The 20,420-nt window shown below is 34.7% G+C and overlaps 3 protein-coding genes across 6 annotated transcripts; 1 reads left to right on the top strand and 2 right to left on the bottom strand.

Annotated features, from left to right (window-relative positions):
- The first annotated feature begins 1,639 nt into the window (after nucleotides 1–1,639).
- On the top strand, nucleotides 1,640–7,783 carry LOC108693467 (RNA polymerase II-associated protein 1). 3 transcript variants are annotated; one of them, XM_018202440.1, is made up of 9 exons: nucleotides 1,640–1,681; nucleotides 1,802–2,309; nucleotides 2,373–3,075; nucleotides 3,154–3,655; nucleotides 3,818–3,987; nucleotides 4,107–4,266; nucleotides 4,336–4,618; nucleotides 4,824–4,927; nucleotides 5,125–7,783. In XM_018202440.1, exons 2-9 carry the CDS (start codon nucleotides 1,866–1,868, stop codon nucleotides 6,458–6,460), a joined length of 3,702 nt encoding a protein of 1,233 aa, XP_018057929.1. In that variant the 5' UTR covers nucleotides 1,640–1,681; nucleotides 1,802–1,865; the 3' UTR covers nucleotides 6,461–7,783. The 3 variants fall into 3 exon arrangements, with proteins under 3 accessions (XP_018057929.1, XP_018057926.1, XP_018057928.1); XM_018202437.1 differs by having other exon boundaries at nucleotides 4,089–4,266; XM_018202439.1 differs by lacking the exon at nucleotides 1,640–1,681 and having other exon boundaries at nucleotides 1,768–2,309; nucleotides 4,089–4,266.
- Nucleotides 3,554–16,136, bottom strand: LOC108693468 (CB1 cannabinoid receptor-interacting protein 1-like). Of its 2 annotated transcripts, none has more exons than XR_001932023.1 (3): nucleotides 15,588–16,136; nucleotides 8,370–8,830; nucleotides 3,554–3,626 (listed from the first exon to the last, which is right to left on the bottom strand). XR_001932023.1 is itself a non-coding variant. In XM_018202441.1 (3 exons), the coding sequence occupies exons 2-3, from the start codon at nucleotides 15,761–15,763 to the stop codon at nucleotides 8,506–8,508; spliced, it is 501 nt and encodes a 166-aa protein (XP_018057930.1). In that variant the 5' UTR covers nucleotides 15,764–15,821; nucleotides 15,892–16,136; the 3' UTR covers nucleotides 8,127–8,505. The 2 variants fall into 2 exon arrangements, 1 of the variants encoding a protein (XP_018057930.1); XM_018202441.1 differs by lacking the exon at nucleotides 3,554–3,626 and having other exon boundaries at nucleotides 8,127–8,830; nucleotides 15,588–15,821; nucleotides 15,892–16,136.
- A 1,519-nt stretch (nucleotides 16,137–17,655) lies between these two features.
- LOC108693362 (phosphatidylserine decarboxylase proenzyme, mitochondrial) lies at nucleotides 17,656–19,867 on the bottom strand. The gene is made up of 5 exons (XM_018202255.1): nucleotides 19,725–19,867; nucleotides 19,412–19,646; nucleotides 19,103–19,336; nucleotides 18,530–18,818; nucleotides 17,656–18,116 (listed from the first exon to the last, which is right to left on the bottom strand). Exons 1-5 carry the CDS (start codon nucleotides 19,772–19,774, stop codon nucleotides 17,656–17,658), a joined length of 1,269 nt encoding a protein of 422 aa, XP_018057744.1. The 5' UTR covers nucleotides 19,775–19,867.
- Between the last annotated feature and the right edge of the window lie 553 nt (nucleotides 19,868–20,420).

The following is a 20,420-nucleotide window of genomic DNA, read 5'->3' as shown; positions in this document are numbered from 1 at the left end:
TCATTCCCATGGCTTTGAGGCGTTTTGAAATGGCTTGTTGAGTCACTCCCAATGATCGTGCCAATTCTTCTTGATTTTGACACGAGTCTTGCTCAAGTAATGCCTCCAATTCTGCATCTTCGAAAACCTTCTCTCTTCCACCGCTATGCCGGTCTTCGACGTCAAAATCACTGTTCTTTAACGAAGCGTTGAAACCACTCATGACACGTTCTTTCACTAATAGCCTCACCATAAGTATTTGAGAGCATTCGATGAGCCTCAGTCGCAGATTTCTTCATATTGAAGCAAAAAATTAAAACCTCTCGCAAATGACGAGAATTTGGCTCGTAAACTGACATTTTCAATCAAATAACTTTATGATGCAGACACAAATCGACTAATGTTTCTATGGGGTTATGTTGACAGATGCCCAAGTTTATTGTATGACGTCTATGATCTATTTATTTCGACCACCACTTACCGCTAAAGTCATCTATAGGAAAACGGCGGAAGCAAAGTTGTACATCTAATATTTTAAGACCTAAGGAAATGGAATATCGTTTTCCACTACCTGAAATAGATAGCTTGGCGCGGGTTTTTTTTAAGTGGTTTCCCCAGTAGGCCTAATCTACCATTTTATAAAAAAAAAAAGAATAAAAATTTTTCACTGAGAATTTTTAATTATATTATGCGTTTTATTCCGTTCGTGTTTTTAAACACGAGTAATTGAACTTCATTGTGTCCCTCTAGTGGCGATGTTGTGCACTGCTTGAAAATTGGACATATTGAATATTTCTGCACGAAACTAGCGTAAAAGTACAGTGCAATTTCAAAGTTATCATCTGCAGTTTTGTTTTAATGCTGACAATGTAATCGCATACGGGAGAAATCTGCGAGAATGGAACGCACACAAAAATTCGGCACAAAATCCGAACAGCACCGTGCATTTTTAAAGTTATAGTACGCAGTTTTGTTTTAATATTAGCATTGTAATATAATTTGAAGCTATAACAAAAACTGACGACATTGATTTGCACAATACTTGTATAATATCTATAAAAATCACAGCTTGTTCAGCTGTAACGTTTACACGGCTGGTTATCTGGAAATATATTTATAAGATCATCTTTTTCTTAAGTAGTCTTATGATATTATGAATCAATCAGTATTAGCATTTTAAAACATTACTTAGATGACATTCTTAAAATAAGAATGGACTATGAATATCGTCTTAAATGAAGAAAGTATTCATGATTGCGATAATAATTAGCGCATATCGTATATTCTGTTCCTATTATTATAGGAACTAATTCCTGTATTATATATATAGGAAAACTGAGGAACACTATGCTATTTTCCAGCGCATTATGCCTCGATAAATAAAGTTATGAGCTAAATCAATGAAGTTAATTTCTCCTTATGCCCAAGCCAAAAGTATATAAAGATGAATACAGAAAATGAAAAGAAATTAATACATTTAATTTATTTGTAAGAATTTCTGAGAACAATTCATGCTAACATCAAGAATGTTCCATTCAAGAATATTCCTCGAGCTACGATTCTCAATAATCGTCGGTAATACTTTTCCTATGGATGGTAAATGCAATCGTTTCGTGGTGTTAAAAGTGTAGATTAAAAGCGACAATTAATCAGATGATTTCGAAGTCGCGGGAATGCATCACGTTTGATCACGTTGCATCTGGTGAGTCAATTAGTTCAGTTAATCATGAAATGACATGCAATGACAATAATATTTACAAATTATCACGTCGCAGAAATGTCGCGATGTTTCTTACGAACTGATTGAGTTTCAAAGTTGCAGGTTCTCTGTTGCAATATATGATTATAAACTATTGAAAATAACAGAGGTTATAACAACCTGAGAGATGGCTGATGAAGTTATGTGGAAGAGGCCTAGAGCGAATGATGATGAGGAGGAGCTTCTGCGCCAGCAGGAAGAATTCCTGAAGGCAAAGCAACCACCGTCCGTGAAGATAACAAATCTAAAAGATTCTACCAATGCTTCAGGTGCTTCAAAATCGCGATTTTCAAATCTGAGGCAGTCTAAGGTGAAACAAGATGTAGTGTCCACTTCACAAGGCAATGGAGAGATGATAAATCCGATCATAAAAGACAAGATTCAGGATACAAAAGGAAAATTGCAGGACATGGTGCAAAATATACCTGCAGTATCGTCGAATATAATACTTGGCAATATCATGGAGAAGAAATTTAATATCAAGGAATATGAGTTTAACGACAATCGCATTCCTATAGCAGTTGAGCTCCCTGAGATTTATGGATCTGATGACATGTCACTTATGAACAAGGTATGTCTGATCAAAACACATCTCTGATATTTTTTTAAGTCTCATTTTGTTATTCTTTTGTAGAGCGATAGTAAGCAGAGTTTATTCTCGCAGAAAGTTCTTTCAGAAAAATTAAAATCTGTGAGAGACAATTGGATGAAGATTCATATGGGCGAATCTTCCCACTGCAATAAGGAAGAAAACATTGTAACAAAGTATAATTTATTTCAAATTTACAAAGAAAATTCGCTAAAACTAGCACAAATGAGCGAAGCAGAAATATTAAAGGAAAAAAGAAAGCTTGAGGAGACTCTTGATCCTAAGATAATACAGTTTTTAAGAAACAAGAAAAATAAATTCATGGAAAAGCCAATTGAACAGAATAGGCAACTTGATGCTTCAGTTGTGAACAAAACTGCAGTGATTACAGAAGTATCCAGTGATAAAAAGGTAAGGCTTTCATCAAATGATAATGAAGAAATGGACTGTGAGACTGATATAATAAGTACTTCAAACGCAAAAGAGACAACAATGAATACAGAAATATCTAGTAACAAAAAGATAAAGTTATCTTCGGATAATGTAAATACAAAAATGGATTGCGAGGATGACACTTGGAGAATACCAGACTCCTCCAAAGAAATATTTAAAGAAAGTAAACAGAAAGGATGGCTTCATATGAACACTCCTGAACCAGAAAAGTTGAAGTGGATGGAAAACTTATCGGAAAAGGAGAAAGACGAGGTCTTACCAGACAAAGAATACAATGCGAGATTTGATTTTAACGGTAAATAACATATCACCTCATTTTGCTATTAATTATCTTTATCTTTTATTTCTATCATTCATTTTTTTATATTTTTAGGTCTTTTATTACCATACAAGGATGAGAGTTTAACTGTAGACAAAGGCCTCTATCATCACGGAGAGGAACCCGAACGTCCCGGATACTCCTTTCAAGAATTGCTGCAATTGAGCAGGTCTTCCAATCAACAGCAACGATGTACAGCCCTTACCACCCTGGCCAATATCATGGAGAAAACGCGCAAGGGTTGGTATGATAAGGCCTTGCATCCAGCACCACTGACTGCATTCAGTCAAAAGAATATCCTGCTGTTGCTGAGGTTCTCACTGGATGACTCGTCGGTAGCCGTGGTCACGGCGGCTCTGCAAGCTCTCAAAGCTTTCCTGGTTAGTGAGGCGGATGAGGTATGCTTGGACAGACTGCACGGATTCGAAGGATACATAGAACCCACCCTGACACCTCAACTTGAAGACAACGATACAAGTAGTTTGAAGGATCACGAGCTGGCGCAATTGGATGCCGTGGCTGCGTTACTAAGATCGGATTTCTTATTGAGAATTAGGTATACGTATAACTTTGTTATTATATTTTTCTATTAAATATTTATAATTCTTTGATTTAAATATTTTGATAATCTTGTGATTTTTGTTATTGAGTTATGTTTTTGTTTGATTCTTCTGCAAATATAATAAAATAAAGCTAATTTAAATGTAATCATTTGTAGATACATTTTAAGTGCGATGCATCCACCACCTGTTGGAGTAAAGTGTGCTTTAGAAATACTTATCCGTCTTGCGAGACATTCACATATAACAGCATTGAATGTCTCGTCTACGCCATATTTATTAGACAGTATCATACAAAATTTTATACCGTTGTCTACAGACCGACTAGGTAAATTATGCTTAAAATAATACATAAAAACATTATCTTTAAATAAGTTTAAATAAATCTAAAATTTATTTGATAAATAATTATTGATATATTATTTAAAGAGCCTGGAATTTTTACAGCGATGCAGGATGAGATAAATAATGTTTACGGGATTCCTGTAGTTACAGCGATTAAATTATGTCGCATTCTCGTCACGTACGGCAAGAAGCCCATCGCACAAAAATTAGATAACTTTAAAATTATCCAAGCCATTCTAATGTACATTAGCAGTGAGACAGAGTAAGCTTTCCTATACATCTATACATAATTTTCGTATATATTTATTTTATTAAATATATAATATTTCAGTAGGAAAGATCACATAAATCTCAGCATTGAGAGTCTGCGACTCTGGCGAATGCTACTGCATTACAAAGTAGGTCTGGACAGTGTCACGGGTGCCCAGTTAACTCTCATATCACAATTACAGCTGTTATTAAGTAATCATGATATTCAAAATACGTCCGAGTTGGCGTGCGAGCACGCCGCGGCATTGATTGCTGTAGCAAGTCACGAAAAAATATTAAAACCAAACATTTCTACATTGCTAATGAAGTGGAGTACGCAGTTTTCGTCAGTGTCTAATCCAACGGTGAGAGCAATTATTATTGATCTATTTAATTAGTTTATCTGATCTAATTAATTTATCAAGTAGGTATTATAAAAAAATAATTATTTAATAAATATTTAAAAATATTAAGACTATATTTATTTCTTGTGATATGCTTTTTTTTAACTTGATTTTATATCTTAACACTTATCAATATTCGAGACATATAAAGTGTTATAAATTTCAGTGGGGTGTTATGAAATTAATTGCGGAAAGTTTATCGGCTGTTGACGAGATATCGTCATTTAAAACAACATGGCTATCCAACCAGCACGTTTTCTTAACTCTTCGGTAAGCATACTCTTTTTTTTTTATATTTGGAAACACACACACGCGCACACACACGCACACAAACATATAATATGAACATATATATTAGATGTAGTAAAAAGAAATCCATTATTTTTGCATGAAATTGAATGGAAAAATAATGGATTTCTTTTTCTACACCTAATATAATTACAATATTTATATTTGTTTTCTTGCAGTTCCAGTTCAAACTTATTGAGTAACTATAACGCGGCTACGGATCGGGAACCGTCCTGTCTTCCAAACTTGGATGTTCTCACAGAGAACGGAGAGTTACAACCGATTGTATCAGTGAATTCGTGCATACCGTTCTTAGCGACAATATTCAATACACTTTACAATAATTCTCGCGTAGCAGAAATTCGTTTGATACTTAAACACCCATCCTTCCTCAAATATATAGAAGATTTGGAAAAGACCGAGTGGACTTTAGAAAGATCGTGGTTTAGCAGAACGGAGTTATATCTTTTGACAACAGTAGTACAAGCAGTATCCCTCCTTGGAGACACAATCAACAATCGAACAGCTCAAATTGTGTGGAAGATCACCATCAAACTCATCTCGACGTTACCTGCAGACGCCACGGATCACGTGAGGAAGCTCTTTCAAATTGCGTTCTCGAATGAAAAAGTAAATTTGGAGATAATCACCAACGAATTAGCCAAATTAGACCTGATGTCCACGGTAGATCAGGTCAAGACAAGCTTGCGTTCCGACGCAACGTCGTTGTACGAGAGATATATCGCGGCGAACGGTGATTGGAACCAAGCAGCAATGCCGAAGGACTGGCTCTTCTTACCGCTAGTTCACATATATACAAAATCCAAAAACGATATAAAGTTGCAGTCGGAGGATAAGGATAGCGTTTTGACAGTGCTAAGCCTAGCATTAGTCTTGCCTGATCTCATGGAGAAGCTATCGCCTACTTTGAGATTTAGCAGACTGATATTGGTGTTCCTGTGTGACACCATCTACCTGGACAGCGATGTGGCCATGCTGTTGCTGAATGTCCTGTCGAATCTGCTGAGAAGATATCACGCGCGATTGAACTTTCGAACGGAGCTACCAGGGTTGAGTTCCTTCACTGATATGTTCACGGCATTGTGCGAGCATTTCTATTCGAACTCATACGGCGATGACGGTTTCGCCATGATATTGCTAGTGCCAGTGGCGCAACGACATGATCCACACTACCGGAAACTTCTGTGGTCAGAACACGCGGCCGCGTTGCGATACCTGAAACTGTCGCCGGAGAAGCTGGTGTTGCCGTTAAAGGAATATCTCTATCCGGAGGAGGAAGATACGTCGCTTATAGAAAGTTACATCACGGCGCTAGTTCGCGGTGTGGTCAAAAAGACATGGTGTCCAATCCCCTTCACGATCGCGATACATCACTCGGCGATGTATATGAAGCGCACGAACGGGCTGGCGGTGCGAATGCGTACGCAAGTGAAGAAGTTGAGGAACAGAGATATCGCGGACGCATTACTGCACTACGTGCCACCGCAATTATGAATGTAAAATAACAAAACAGATACGACATGTGATTTTTTTGTATTTATTGTATGTAAATAATGTATATATATTTCTTTTAGAAAGATTTCATACCAGAGTGATCTTTAATTATACACAAATGGATTTTGGACTAAGACTGCCGTTCTATGGCACCAATTTTTTGCGTAATTAATCAGAGGCGTTATGCAAAGACGCAACTAAAAACATGGAACGCCTCTGATTAATCGATCGAATACGTATTATGTTAAAAATCTGATTTTAAGCGCCGTAGAACAGTACTTTAAGAAATCGCAGAAAATTCCGAACATTGCATCTCGGATAAAATTTAATTTATTATAAATTCCTTTTCACCGCCTACATTAGAATGAATAAAACTATCATCGCAGTACGACAAAAATACGCGTGTGTATGAATATATACATGCACGCGTTTCAAGCCACAAACTTTGAAAATAACATTTAATCCGTGTTCGCATAGATGACATTTTTTCCCTGTTCTAAATATACTCTCTGAAGTTTTAACATATAATCAAGAATCACCCTACATGCAATACACTTATACAACTTGTAAAGATAACTTTGTTAATCCATTAAACGAGTAGAGAAAGTAGAAACGATCTGCATAATTACAGTAAGCGTAAAGGCGTTAATTGGTCACTTCGCTGATTGCCAAAGTTTTCAAGTATTAAGATACTTCAAGCTCCTATTGTAGCTCTGAGGACGCTTTTAAAATTAACGTACACAATAACGCACACATCAAGAGATGAGTTTTATAATAATCCTTTATCTTTCGAAAAGTGCAAAGATAAAAAAGAAAAATAAGCAAGAATTATTGTAAATAAAAAATAACATCGAAGCGAACAATATGCGTAAAAGTGCATCGTACACTTTGATCGCGAAAGCTGACGTCGCATCACTGACACGAGTAGGACTTCTGTCGATGTTTTCAATTATAAAAAAATGCCATTCTCTTCCTCACCATAGCATATTGCCTTGCGATTGATTCGTATTCACAATTAACTATTAATCAAAAATCAATAACGTGTATGTTCGATACGTGGTACGTATCGAAGTACGTATATACATATGTCGATATGTAAATACCTACACTATTATCAATGTGTGTTCATGTTAGAGTTCATTTTCCTATCGTATATTAATTCCTGCGGCAATCCTTGGCCAGAGAAAACAATTACAATTAATTATATCTCCCAACATTAGATATTTATGATTTATTTTGCATCGAAAAATTAGCGTATGTATAGATATTACTGGTTGTGCAATTAATACTATATTAACGCATAATAGCTCTGGAATTTCTAAATACAAGATAAATTTAAATCCCAATTTTTTAAATTTCTAAGAATATTATAATGATAATTTAATTAATTAATTTTTTAGACAATTTTTTTATATAAAGTTTCGATGTTTCTGATGAAGAAGAAGCCTCAAAAGATCAGATGTCAGGTTTCTTTAAATAATTTAAGCCAACTATTAACGCAATATTGTTAGCCAACTAGTAACGATTAGTCTCAATTATGCATCGATCGTGATAACGCTTCGAAATTTCGCAATTTATATTCATTGTACTGAATTAAAAATACTAAAGTATCTCTCAATTTAAAGGAATCTGGCGATTAATTTTATTAAGTTCATGCTAGAGCCAATTTCCGAAATATTAAGATCATATTTAGCAAAATTTATATCTATAATTAAATAGAGGCAGAATTTTTAGGCTTCTATTCTTTACATTAATAACAAAATTATTGTAATTTTTTCAAATTAAAAATCGTGAAATTAGATTCGTTGGTATCATCGTTTCTATCTTTATGCTTATCTTGAAGTTTTCTAGACAAAAGTATCTGGCCTTAATTCATCCGAACATAAGCTTTGATACAACCTGTATTTACCATTTGCGAGCGTAAAGTATTCAGCCGATCGCATGCGAGAGGCATCGATTGTGGCACTACGCGGCGCGGCGTCGGGTTCCTCGCTGTAATGAACTGGCAACGAGCCGATACTGATGGTGAGGCTGATGACGTTTCGTTAAGATTCTATGCCAAGCTTCCTGTACGTCTCCCGATCCACCGTGACGAGACGTCCCTCGACGCTAGAACAATCGAGCTCGATGCAGTGCAATCTAGCACCCCATTCGCAATGGCTCTGATCATCCAATCGGTAGTATTTGATTTGCAGACAAGTAGTCAGGTAACCGGAACCGAGGACTCTCATGGCGATCGGCAAATCCTCCCGATGACCACGTGCACTCGCCGGGATATCTTTAGTGCTGTGATAAGCGCTGTAAGCACACGCCGCTGTGTTCCTTGCTCGTTCAACCGCCTCCACCTGTTTGCCACCGATACTCAGGAACCTGAAAAAAATAACCTGAATAAAATGAAATTTTAGAAAAATACATTCTGTAGAATTTCTCTTGAAAAATACATCCGTAAAATATGTATTGGATTACATTGAGTTGGAACAAAAATTTATAGCGCCACGCACTTCAAAAAATTCACGTAACTCTAACTTAATTAAAAGTAAAACAAAATTTAAAAAAAGTTTTAAAACTTTTAATCTCTACTTTTATAATAAAAAATCACTTACATCTTCTGAGTTTGATCTTGTGAATTTGCATGTAGAAATTTTTACACGTAGAAAACTATGAACTAAACAAAATTTTTTATTGGGGAATTTTCTTCTCAATTTTATCTCCTATGCTCAAAAAAAGAACTTCGCATACTTTTTATGAAAATGAGCCAAAACAAATTGAAATTTTGATATGATGTAGGTTTTGCTCATTAATTAAAAATTTCAATGATCAAATATTTTATATATTCAAAATTTCAATCAATTTAATCAGGGCTTCGTTTTCATAAGAAGTGCACAGAATCCTTTATGAAAATTTTCGAAAAAAAACTTACTCATGTGAAAGCTTAAAATTTTCCTTACATAAATCTCGTTTTTAGATAATGTTCTTAAAAGTTTTTTGTTACTGAATTATTACAGATTAAATAAAAGAAATATTTTGATTTGATTGCATGATTTCTTTAAAAATCGTAATTAAAAAAGATTTTTAAAGCTGAAACTTTGCTCTATATTAAATAGTATTATTGTCAAGTTTAAAAAACATGTGGATATGAATATAAATAAAGTAGCTAACTTTTGTTTCAATATTTTTCATTATATTATTTCTCTTATTTTTATAAATATTTTCTATTTCCTCTACGGTACACCTTAGAAGGAATTGCACTGAATTTCATAATTCCATGCATAAATTAATTTTTACAAATTAGAGAATTAAATTAAAGAATCATATTAAAATAAAGTACTGTTTTTTATTATATTTAATTAGATCATTATTATTCAAGTAATTTAAGATCTAAAATAATAGCTGAATGTTACAATGAAGAAATAGGAAGACAAAGAGATATAATGACGAACGAAAAAGATAATTTATTGCACTTCCTCACGCTTGCATTCTGCAGGATGACCTATTTCTTCACAACACAAAACTGATTATTTATTTGTAAAAGAACGTCATTTGCTTATTCGACATATTGACTGTCTAAAAAGTGAGAAAGCCGACAAAAGTTCGAACGAGTGCAGCGGAAATGACGCGAGTCAATGTGCGAGGAACGCGATGAACGCGCGCTTCACTACTGAACGTGGTGAAATTCTTCTTTTTAGAAGCGAAAATAGATGTTTTGCGTAGCACAATCGTTGCCACGTGTGTGTACTTTGGTAATATTTTTCCTATGTCTGGCATAACGTCAAGATAAACGAATCAACGATTATTATGTATACCAACAACATTCCTATAATATCAATTCGTAAAAATTTATCAGTTTATAATCTTTAGAAATAGCAATTTGAATTGGCAAGAATAACATAAACCAAAATGTGTATCTCAAGTACGAATACCTTTTCACCCAAGAATTTTGTTCAAACATATCGAGCATTTTGAATCAATTTTATAACAAATTAATTAAATCTGATATCCTTTCGCGGATTAAAACAAATCATTTTTACACAGTAAAAAAAAAACTGCATATTTTATCTGAAGAAGAATTACATAATAAATAAAATGTGATTATACACTAATGAATAATCTTTAAAACATTTATTATACTTCTTAATCCCTTTTTACGCTATCTAATTAGTTTTGACTTACCGTTAATAACTAAAAGCGCTTATAATTATTGAATAAAGAATTCAAGGATGGTTGCTTAATCCTGACTGTATAAACTACATTTGTTGGAATCATGCTTGCAAGTGGCTGATCGTTTTTGCTCTACTGGGTCTTTCAATCCTGATCGCAGATTTGGATCTTACGACAGACTGGTATTTTTGGAGTACTTTGATGCTTAGATCGACAGATCTATATATCTTCAAAACTAGTTCCTGATATGAATACGAGGCATACGACTTTATTTTTAGAGTTATCATGAAGGCGACGACAAGAGTTCGCGCAAATGACCCGCGTGTGCGATCGTGTATCAGTTGCGTGCATCAGCTTATCGCCTGAGATAAACAACCACAAGAATCAGATCGCTATATCTAAAAATGAATGGTCTGTAAATCCTGCCAGCACGAAAAATGGAACATAAGCAAACGTGTATAATACACGAAGAATATAATGTAGGTAATTTTCGAAGAAACACTCTGAAATTTATGAATCATTAAAAATTAAATTATTATAGTACATACATTGATTTTTTGTAGATTAATTTTCTACAACATAAGCGGAAACTTTTTATATGGAGCATATGCAAATTCCACGGGCCAAATATCTAGCACGTAGAATTGCTCATGTTAGATTTGAAAAACAAAAATTGGAATTTGTACAGATTTTAACAAATGTAGAATAGAAATAAATAATGATGCGAGCTGACCTGAAGACCGAATAACGGCAATAATGCATGTTAACAGAGAATTTGCACAATCATTACATGTAAATATTTTAATGGACGAATTTATTTGTAAAAACAGTTCTCGAGAAACGTACTTTGCGATTTCAATTTAATAATAGGATTCATTATATTTATTATACCTGCATAAAGTGTGTATATATATATATATATATACACATTTGTATACATACGGAAAAAAATCGATTCGTCATTTACTAATCCCTCCTTTCTGAGGTTGCATATGTCAAAAAATTACAAGCCTCGTATAAAGTCGCTCAATTAATTTAAAATTGGTGACATTAAAGAAATGGAATAAAAATTCTGTATTGTAATGAAGAAAAAATTTAAAAAAATGTATATTGTACATATTACATAAGATTTTATATTGCATTTTATGAAATAAGAGAAATTTTATATTGCATTTCATAAAAGTATGATAAAGAGGCTTGAAAACATGAGAGAGAAAAAGAGTTGGAAAAATTTCACAAGTTTTCAAAACAAGATCTCGCGCAGATCTAAACGGACATAGATGTGTCTTACAGGATGCATCACCAGGTTTAAAGATTAAAAATGCAAATCCCTAAGAGCTACATCTAAAATAAGAGATGAGCCGAAACGGAATTGCAGTCGTGGACTGACATCTAAAGGCGCGCTTACGGTCGATATAGCATTATCGCTCGTAAAAAATGCAATACCCGGTTCGTAACATCATAAGCTTGTCAATGTGTCTACACTTCATGTCCTCCTGCCTTACTTTTATCCATAAGGAATTATATTACTGCGGGAAAACAAGGACAAACTTTATGACGCTCATTACAAAACTTTTAATCGCTCGATTTTGTATATAAGCTCCCCCGCGCGAGGAGGTAATAACGTTCACAGACGTTCGCAATAATTAATCGAATGTAACAGATGACGTGTACACCATTGAAACGAATTAATCGTTAGTTTGCTTTCAGTAGAGACATATATATGAAATATCTCCTCGTTCTCGCGCTGAGGAATGGATTGTCGTATCGTTCGTCACGACTAAAATCGAAAAGCAGGCCATGCTGCAAGAGTGCATCGCGTGATTCAAACTAATGATCCGCGCGGTTGTTTAAAATTCCACGAGATTTTGGCGATAGCGATGGATGGGGAAAACCGGATTTTCCTCCCATCGGTAGAAGGAAAGGGGATTTTCCATTGTCCGAAAAATAACAAAGGGAAACTGCTCCATTTCTGCCGTGCCGCGGCACGCGAACCCCTTTCGTGACTTCTCAAAGATCACGCGGACACTTCCGAGTTCGTGATTATGCCGGGAAGTAGCTGAAATATTTATGCACATCGCGTTTGTACGCGTAATCTCCATATTCGATTTCGAGTTCAACGTGTGCAAATCACGTGCAAATCGCGCCCGTTCGCCGTAAATCATTCGCGGAATGTTGCATTGACAGTAAAAAAGAGAAAAGTATAACAGGTTTAATTATTAACAACATCTACCACTTGCAGCTTTAGAGCGATTCAATTATCGAATGGAAGCTACCACACTGAATTGTTTCTTGTATCGATCTTAAGTTCCTATATTATTATCTCTAACTTCCAGTCTTAAGTCTTTTTATCAAATATCATAAAGATTAGATGAACGATAATTTCGGCAATTTAATTTCGGCATTTTAATTCCGGCAAATTCTCAGCGTCTCAATTTTCCCGGTAACAGATGATATTTCTCATCTTACAAATCATCCCGATATATTACACTATACTTATACGGTCATATATCTTCCGGTGAACATAATTACGATTTATTGCCACAATTGCGATCGTTTTTCGCGATGTGATATTTATCAAGGATTACCGGAAGGTAATCGCAATAGTATATATCTGAGCAATATCTCAAGCCTGGTGATTGAATTCATGACATACATTCAAGTAGCGCACAAGATCGCGGTAGTATACAGAAATGATACATTCATCATGTTTCAGCGCTTCCGCGATAAGACGGTCCCGGTGTCGTGTATGACAAGTTGATCGTCGTTGCATCCCTCATCAGCGGGGCTGGAGTTGTGTCATCGATCAACCAATTATAAGCAGCACGTGAGTTGCACGAGTGAAAATCACGATCGATTCCCCGAGACTGGGGGACGAGTTTTACAGTTCAAGGCGATAACACGTCCATCTTTCTCGCGCCTGCCTAGGTCGGGGCAGCCGGTGTCATTGCAGCTGGTGTGCTCGCATACGTTTAAAACCCACCCTCTCCACCGATTCCAGGATTATGTACTCGCTCACTCGTGATCGTGGTTTAGAAACTGCGCGCAGGTACAGTTATCTCGCGACGAGATCACGTATATGTACATGTAATGCGGTCTCGTTCTATAAAAGCGACGAGGAAGGAACGTAATGCCTCTCGATGTGCTCCAATACCTAATTGCCCTGTGCAAATCCGCTCGTGACGATTTAAATGGCTGGCTGCACGATTGTCGTCGTTCATACATGCTTGTTTGACTTTAAGTTCGCAAACTTGCTTCGACCTGAGTTTAATCCTTAATGTTATCGGTATGTTTTGCAAGTTTAGCGCGACCCCGTTTGTTCCGTGGATATTAAATTTCTCAATTTGTACAGAAAAATTTCACGATGCAATACAATATAAAATAAAATAGATAAAGTGTTTGCATAATATTAAACTTTTGCATTAATCTACGATAATTTATCGAAATCTCGATATAAATCTTGTCGATTCTGATTTATTTATCTCGAAAAATTCTAATTTTTTATTTAAATGTAAAAGTTTTAATATTTTTATTAATAATTGAAATATTTTTAATTTTTTAATTTTCTCACTATTAGTATTTCAGATTGTGATATCAGAAGCGAGAAAATAACACAATAAAAGTTCTTGCAAATTATATTAATATGGAAATGTTTTAATAAAACAATGGTTACAATCGATAAAACCGTTTTTGTAAAATACATATAATAAAACTGAAAATTTTCCTTTTTGTCAATAACTAATTATATATCTGGAAGTTATGCATAATAAAAAACGAAATAAATTATTTCATGACTATGATAAAATGTCAAATTAATAATATATGAAAATAAACATGATTTAATAATTTATGGAAATAAATGATTTTATTTTTGCCCGAAACAAAAAAATAATTTTTGGTACATATTTTATAATTTATTCTATCGATAGCAAATATTGTTTTATTTCCCGATTGTAAATATTATCTTATTGAAAAATATTTTTAAAATATAAAAATATTCCTATTTAAATACAATTTGCAAAAATTTTATTTTTTTTGCTTCTTACGTCACGGTTTAATAATGGTGAATAAATAATAATAGTGAATAAATAGAGGCTTTAATATTATTGAGTTTTATTTTTAAAACAACTGGATAGCAAAAAAATGTAATCAGGATTAAGTTTTCGTAAAATTAATGATAAAATGTCTGACGACCTAGAGATTCTATTTCAGCACGCTGAAGAAAATTCTTGCAAAGCGAGTCGTCGGCAAAACTTCACTCGCAATAAGGCGAAGTATTTAATATAGGTTATTCTTCTATTCGTTAGATACTCATGAAAGTAAACGTTATTCGTCAGCCGAGATTATTTTTAGTATTACGGCTAAGTTGGCGTTATTAGCGATTCTATATCTGAACATACAGAGAAACTGTAATCCTCCTCGTCCCTGGAGCATAGAAGCTCAGACGTTGAAATTTATCGCCGCTCCTATCCCACCTTCGTGCTGAAAATGATCGTATAAATTTCTAATAAACTACTATTAGTCGAATGGGACTTTTTCGCAGTAGTTTATAGTCCCCTTAACACTCCGTAATGTTTATTTGATATACGATATTGAAATAAGATGAAATAATTCGGTGTTATTACAGAGATAAATTATATTCAGGTTCAACTAAAAATACGTTATAGATATACGTGGACTGCAGATTCTAAATATATTAAAGTTTGGTCAATAGAGTTAAATTGTCATTATATAACGACGATTGAAACAATCTATCAAATTATAACAGAAATGTCTAGATATATTCGTGGTTTGACACACGTTTACTTTTCTCAAGTAGAACTAAATAATACTTGTCGGCAAATCATTGATCACGCAATGCGAAGTCGCACTGTCTTCCTACAGAAAGAAACCTGATATCCGATTTAAATACAAGAGGAAAGGGAGAAGTGCTCGACGTAATGTATAACTGCACATTTACTGTACCCACTGCAGCAGTTGCGGCGGTTTGAAGCTAATATCGAGTCGGTAGGTTGTGTCGCAGCTCAGCTTCACCGTCTTCAGCTGCCGAAATCTGGCAGATGTCTCCATCTTGCAGAAGACTGGACCAGCACCTGGTTCCTTCTTGAGGGACAAGGTCACACGAAAATGTCCATCGGCCCCCATTTAGTCGCTGCTCAAACATCTCATAATAGTTATTTCTAAATCTTGGTGAGTTGGTACCCTAGAGAAGATATGTATTAGACAAGCGGTATCACCGGCGGTGCCGCGCGACGACGTCCTATCCGACGCACCGGTATGTACTATCGGCGAGTCGCAAGAAGAGGAGGCGGTGCAACTTGCGCCGCGGGCGTCGCGACGCTCACTGATCCACCAAACGTCGGTTTGACGTTTACGACGCCGGCCGGCTCGGTGGCTTTCCTTCTTTTTCTCGTGTGTATCTTCCTCGGAAGATCGACCAACGTTAAGTTTCTGGCAATGATAAATGACATGCATGCTGCTTTGTTCAAGAAGACATGGAGATATTCTATGCGCAGGATGATGTATTTACATTTAGACAATTCACGTGAGCGGAAAAGATAAATTTAAACTGTCTCTCTCCCAAAATTTATAAGAAAGTTAGACCTAAATTGATACAAGAAAAGTTTTGTGAAGGAGATAAATTTAAATTACCGTGCTAGAATTTGTAACCGCATGCATAAATTAATGTAGAATGAATTTTAAGCTCACAGGGTGTAAATAGTTTAATATATGAATAAGCAATTTGATTTGCCTTTCTTAATGCCTGTCATTTTAAATTTTCCGGTTAATCAATTTAACGATTCATCGATTATGTTGCTTATGTTTACTTTAGAGAGTATACTATACATATATGGGATTAAGATGCATACACATCAAAGTCATATGCTTTTATGGTTGCTGCTTATGTGCTGCACAATTAGGTAAGACAGAAGAAGGCTCATGATTTTCTAGATTTAAAAAAGTTATTAACAGAATATTAATCAGAATATACAATATAAATATTAAAATATTGCGATAGAAATGATCTCAATATCGAGAATTTAATTTACAATAAAGTGATAAAATAATAAAATGTGCAGAATGTAAGTGATAATTGAATAAAATCATCTGGATAAAATAATTATATATCTAGAAAAACTATGATATCTATGTAATCTTTTTATTTATACTTTGCATAAAATATATTATAAAATATATTCGCGCGATCAAATATTCATATTACAGTTAATCTGGTCTAGTGCGAAGTCATGTTCGCGCGCGCTGCACACACACACACACAAGTCGAGATAAAAGATATTCCAATTTAATACAAATTTTTCAGAAGTAATAATAGAGGGTCGATAAAAATACTGCTATAAAAATATAATGGGGTTAGTAAGACTCGGTGCTTTGTAATGCGTGGAAACTTGAGATATACAACATAGCTGTTACTTTCTTTAGAAAAAAGGAGTTAGAGCCTTAATTGAGGAAAGTGTTTCATCTAGCGGCCTTGACCGGCCGACTTAACTACAAACAAAGATCGATTTAGCATGCAACTAAAACAGTTTACGATCCGACCTCTATCAGTAGTGACGCAAAGAAAGAAAAGTATGTTTTCTCGCATTAAGAAGTTCCATTGGTTTCTCAATTGTGATTGTATGAAGTTTCACAGGAGAGACGTGTTGTATAGTACTATTCGGCCGTAACAATAAATCAACTATGTCAAATCTATTATAAATTGTTGCTTTGCATTGTTTTTTTGCGTGATGCTTGATATTACGCAATTAAAGTAACGAACGAGTATAATTAGCGAGAGATTTAACATGTAATTTCAGATAAGTCGCATGAGATGATTTTCTCACGCACGAACACGATTACGTACAAAGTAATCACAGAATCGATACTTACTCGAGAAAACTGAGTCTCTAGAGCTCTTGTAACTCTAATATTTTTTTATTGCACCTATAATTCGATTTCGCAAAAAAATACGAGCAAGATACCGATACATCTTCTTTAATTCTCCAATAAAATTAGTTCCTAATTTTATTTGCTTTATTCTATAATCTAGGCTTCCATATATCTCTCCAATCCTGTGCGACATTTATAATTAGGTGCTGTCGTTCAAGTTTTTTGTCAGACTCTTTACTAGAAAATGTATTTAATGCCTGACCGACTTTAATGGTTTGACCGATTTGCAAGGAGAATTGAAAATCTCGCGGTGCCTCGAATAGAAGCACGATCGTGGATCCAAGTCTAAATTCGCCAAACAGTTCGCCTTTGGCAATATGCGCATTATCTAAACTCGCTTCCTTCCAATGCGCGCTTTCTGGCCAGTGCACTGTATTAGTTGTCAATTCTTTGTCGCAGTAGACTCGTATAGAGCCCACATTCGTCGCTCCGACCGCTGCATAAGCCATGAAGCCGCCTGTCCATTCTCCAACATATACAACGCGTTCGTTTAACGAGAACAAGTTGGGCATAAATTTGAGCACCTTTGGATTAACGCTCAATAACTTTCCTAAAAACAAATGGGTTGCTTAGAAAAAATAAAAGAAACACTTTCATGAAGAGCTATAGGAGCCGTGTTTCAATACACTGTTAATACTAAAAATCTATATGCATAAATACATAATTACATATAATACATATATAATTACATATAATACATGAACTATAGACTTTCAGTAGTTCACTGGCAGTGTATATCAGAACATGGCCAGACTAATCTATAATATAACTATGTGCTTTCTGTTTCTTGCTTTTTCTCTTTTCGGCCGTTTTATTAACAATCATGTTTCTTGTCTCTTACGAAATCAACAGAGACAAGAGAGATAAAAGAAGAGAAAAAAATGGCAAGAAATAAAAAATGATGAAAAGCAAGAAACAAGAAACAAAGAACACATTATCAATCTTCAAAAAGACGAAGTATACCTGGAAAGTGCCGTCGAAATTTTATGATCATATCGGTAGGACTATGAAACCGATGATAATCGCCAGGTGCCAAGTAAACGATTAGTTGATACAATCTATTGTCCGGATTCTTCAAAAGTGACTTTACGTAATCATCCTGTGTCGTCTTTTTCGTAATTTCATTTAATGTGAGATCATTCAAATGATCACCCAGAAATTGTCTAAGATCATATGTTACTCCTTTCACTTGTTCCACGCGGCAAGAAGACACTGGTCCAAAATAAAGCACTTTACCATCTGCAGGTGAAATCTGAGAGAAATTGTCAGATATTCATATTAGAATGTTCTTTTTAGCTGCACTTTTTCTTTTTTTCTCCAATATGAAAAAAAAAAAAGAGATAAGCTTGTGCAAGAAATTGAACTAAAAAGATCTTTTAATACTTATATAAGTTTGAATTAAAGTAAAAGATTTGTTCTTTGTAGCTGAACTTCTTGCATAGTTCTTTTCTCTTCTTTCTTCAAAGTAAAAAGAAGGAAAGATGAATCATGTAAATTCAGATTATATTTCTAAATAAAAATCTAATCAATGTTTACCATATTTGTATTTTGAGCAATTGGTCTAGCATTATGCTTGAGTTTTCTAACAAAAAATTCCACCAGGTTTGGAAACGCAGATAAATCCAGCTCTACCTCGTCCAGATCGGCGTGAAAAATATTCGCATAAAATCCATACAGCGTTGGTCTAAGACTAACAGGCAATTCGATGCTCGTCAGCCAACCCCATATTCTACTAGTTGTTCTCAATGGCAAGCAACAATAGCAAGTTACCTACAGTGAGAAAACTTTATATCTATATTAATTTTACATTTAACACAACTTATCATATAAACGGCTCTCCATTACCATAACATCATTCAGCAATTCTGGCCCATCATCTATATCAATTCGATATCCATATTGATGTAAATAATTCCATTGTGTTCCTGCTAGTAGTGAGAAGCCTATTCCAGTTGGAACGACAAGTCGCCATCTCCGACTTATATTCTTGACAAATCTCACACTGACACTCGAAACAAATCGCTTAACAAACGTTGGGCATTTTGGCACTCTCGATAAAGAACAACAATATTGGTATTCTCTGGAAGAAATTAGGTTATATTGCAACAAGATTGCAGGTTAGAGACATCAAATTTCAATTGAATATTAAGAAACATACCTGATAAGCAGATCCATTATTTCTAATCTTCGTACATTATTTCTAATCATCCTGCAATTATTTTATTCATTATTTAGCTCGTAAATAATATGATGCAAACATTTGCTCGTAAGTAATATGTTATAAACACAAGTATGCTTCGCTAAGCGGTCAAAGCCGGTTCAAATGGATTCTAAATTTAAATAAATGCGCGCGCACTTTTGAATTATAATACAATTATTTTGAAATACGATTTTCCAGATTCGATTGCTTAATTGGAAATTCACAATTATTTTATTTTATTGAATAAAATAAGGATCATCGATAATAGTAATAACATTAAATTTTTGAATTTTGTAGCGCCGACTTAACACCGGCAAAAAATATTTCCTACAAGTATTTTAAAAGAAGAAGTGGAAGCGTTCAAGACAAAGAGGCTAGGTTTGTTCGCTGAGTAATTAAATATGATTGGTTGGATACAACCAATAAGTAAGAATCAATCATGCTCATTCATTCGGCAAGCATGACTAGCTGGCTTGAATTCGATCATTGCTCCAGAAAATTTGACAATTTCACTGAATACATGCCATCCATGGCGTCCATGTGGTAACTGTCAAAATTGTTGCTAATTCCGATCAACTTCGCATACAATTATTTTAATTACACGCAAAGAAATTAATTAATCGCCAAGTCACGTGATATATATATATATATATA

This window comes from Atta colombica, unplaced genomic scaffold (assembly GCF_001594045.1).
Source record: "Atta colombica isolate Treedump-2 unplaced genomic scaffold, Acol1.0 scaffold9, whole genome shotgun sequence".
NCBI classification, from domain to species: Eukaryota; Metazoa; Arthropoda; class Insecta; order Hymenoptera; family Formicidae; genus Atta; species Atta colombica.
This window is presented reverse-complemented; position numbering and strand designations above follow the sequence as displayed.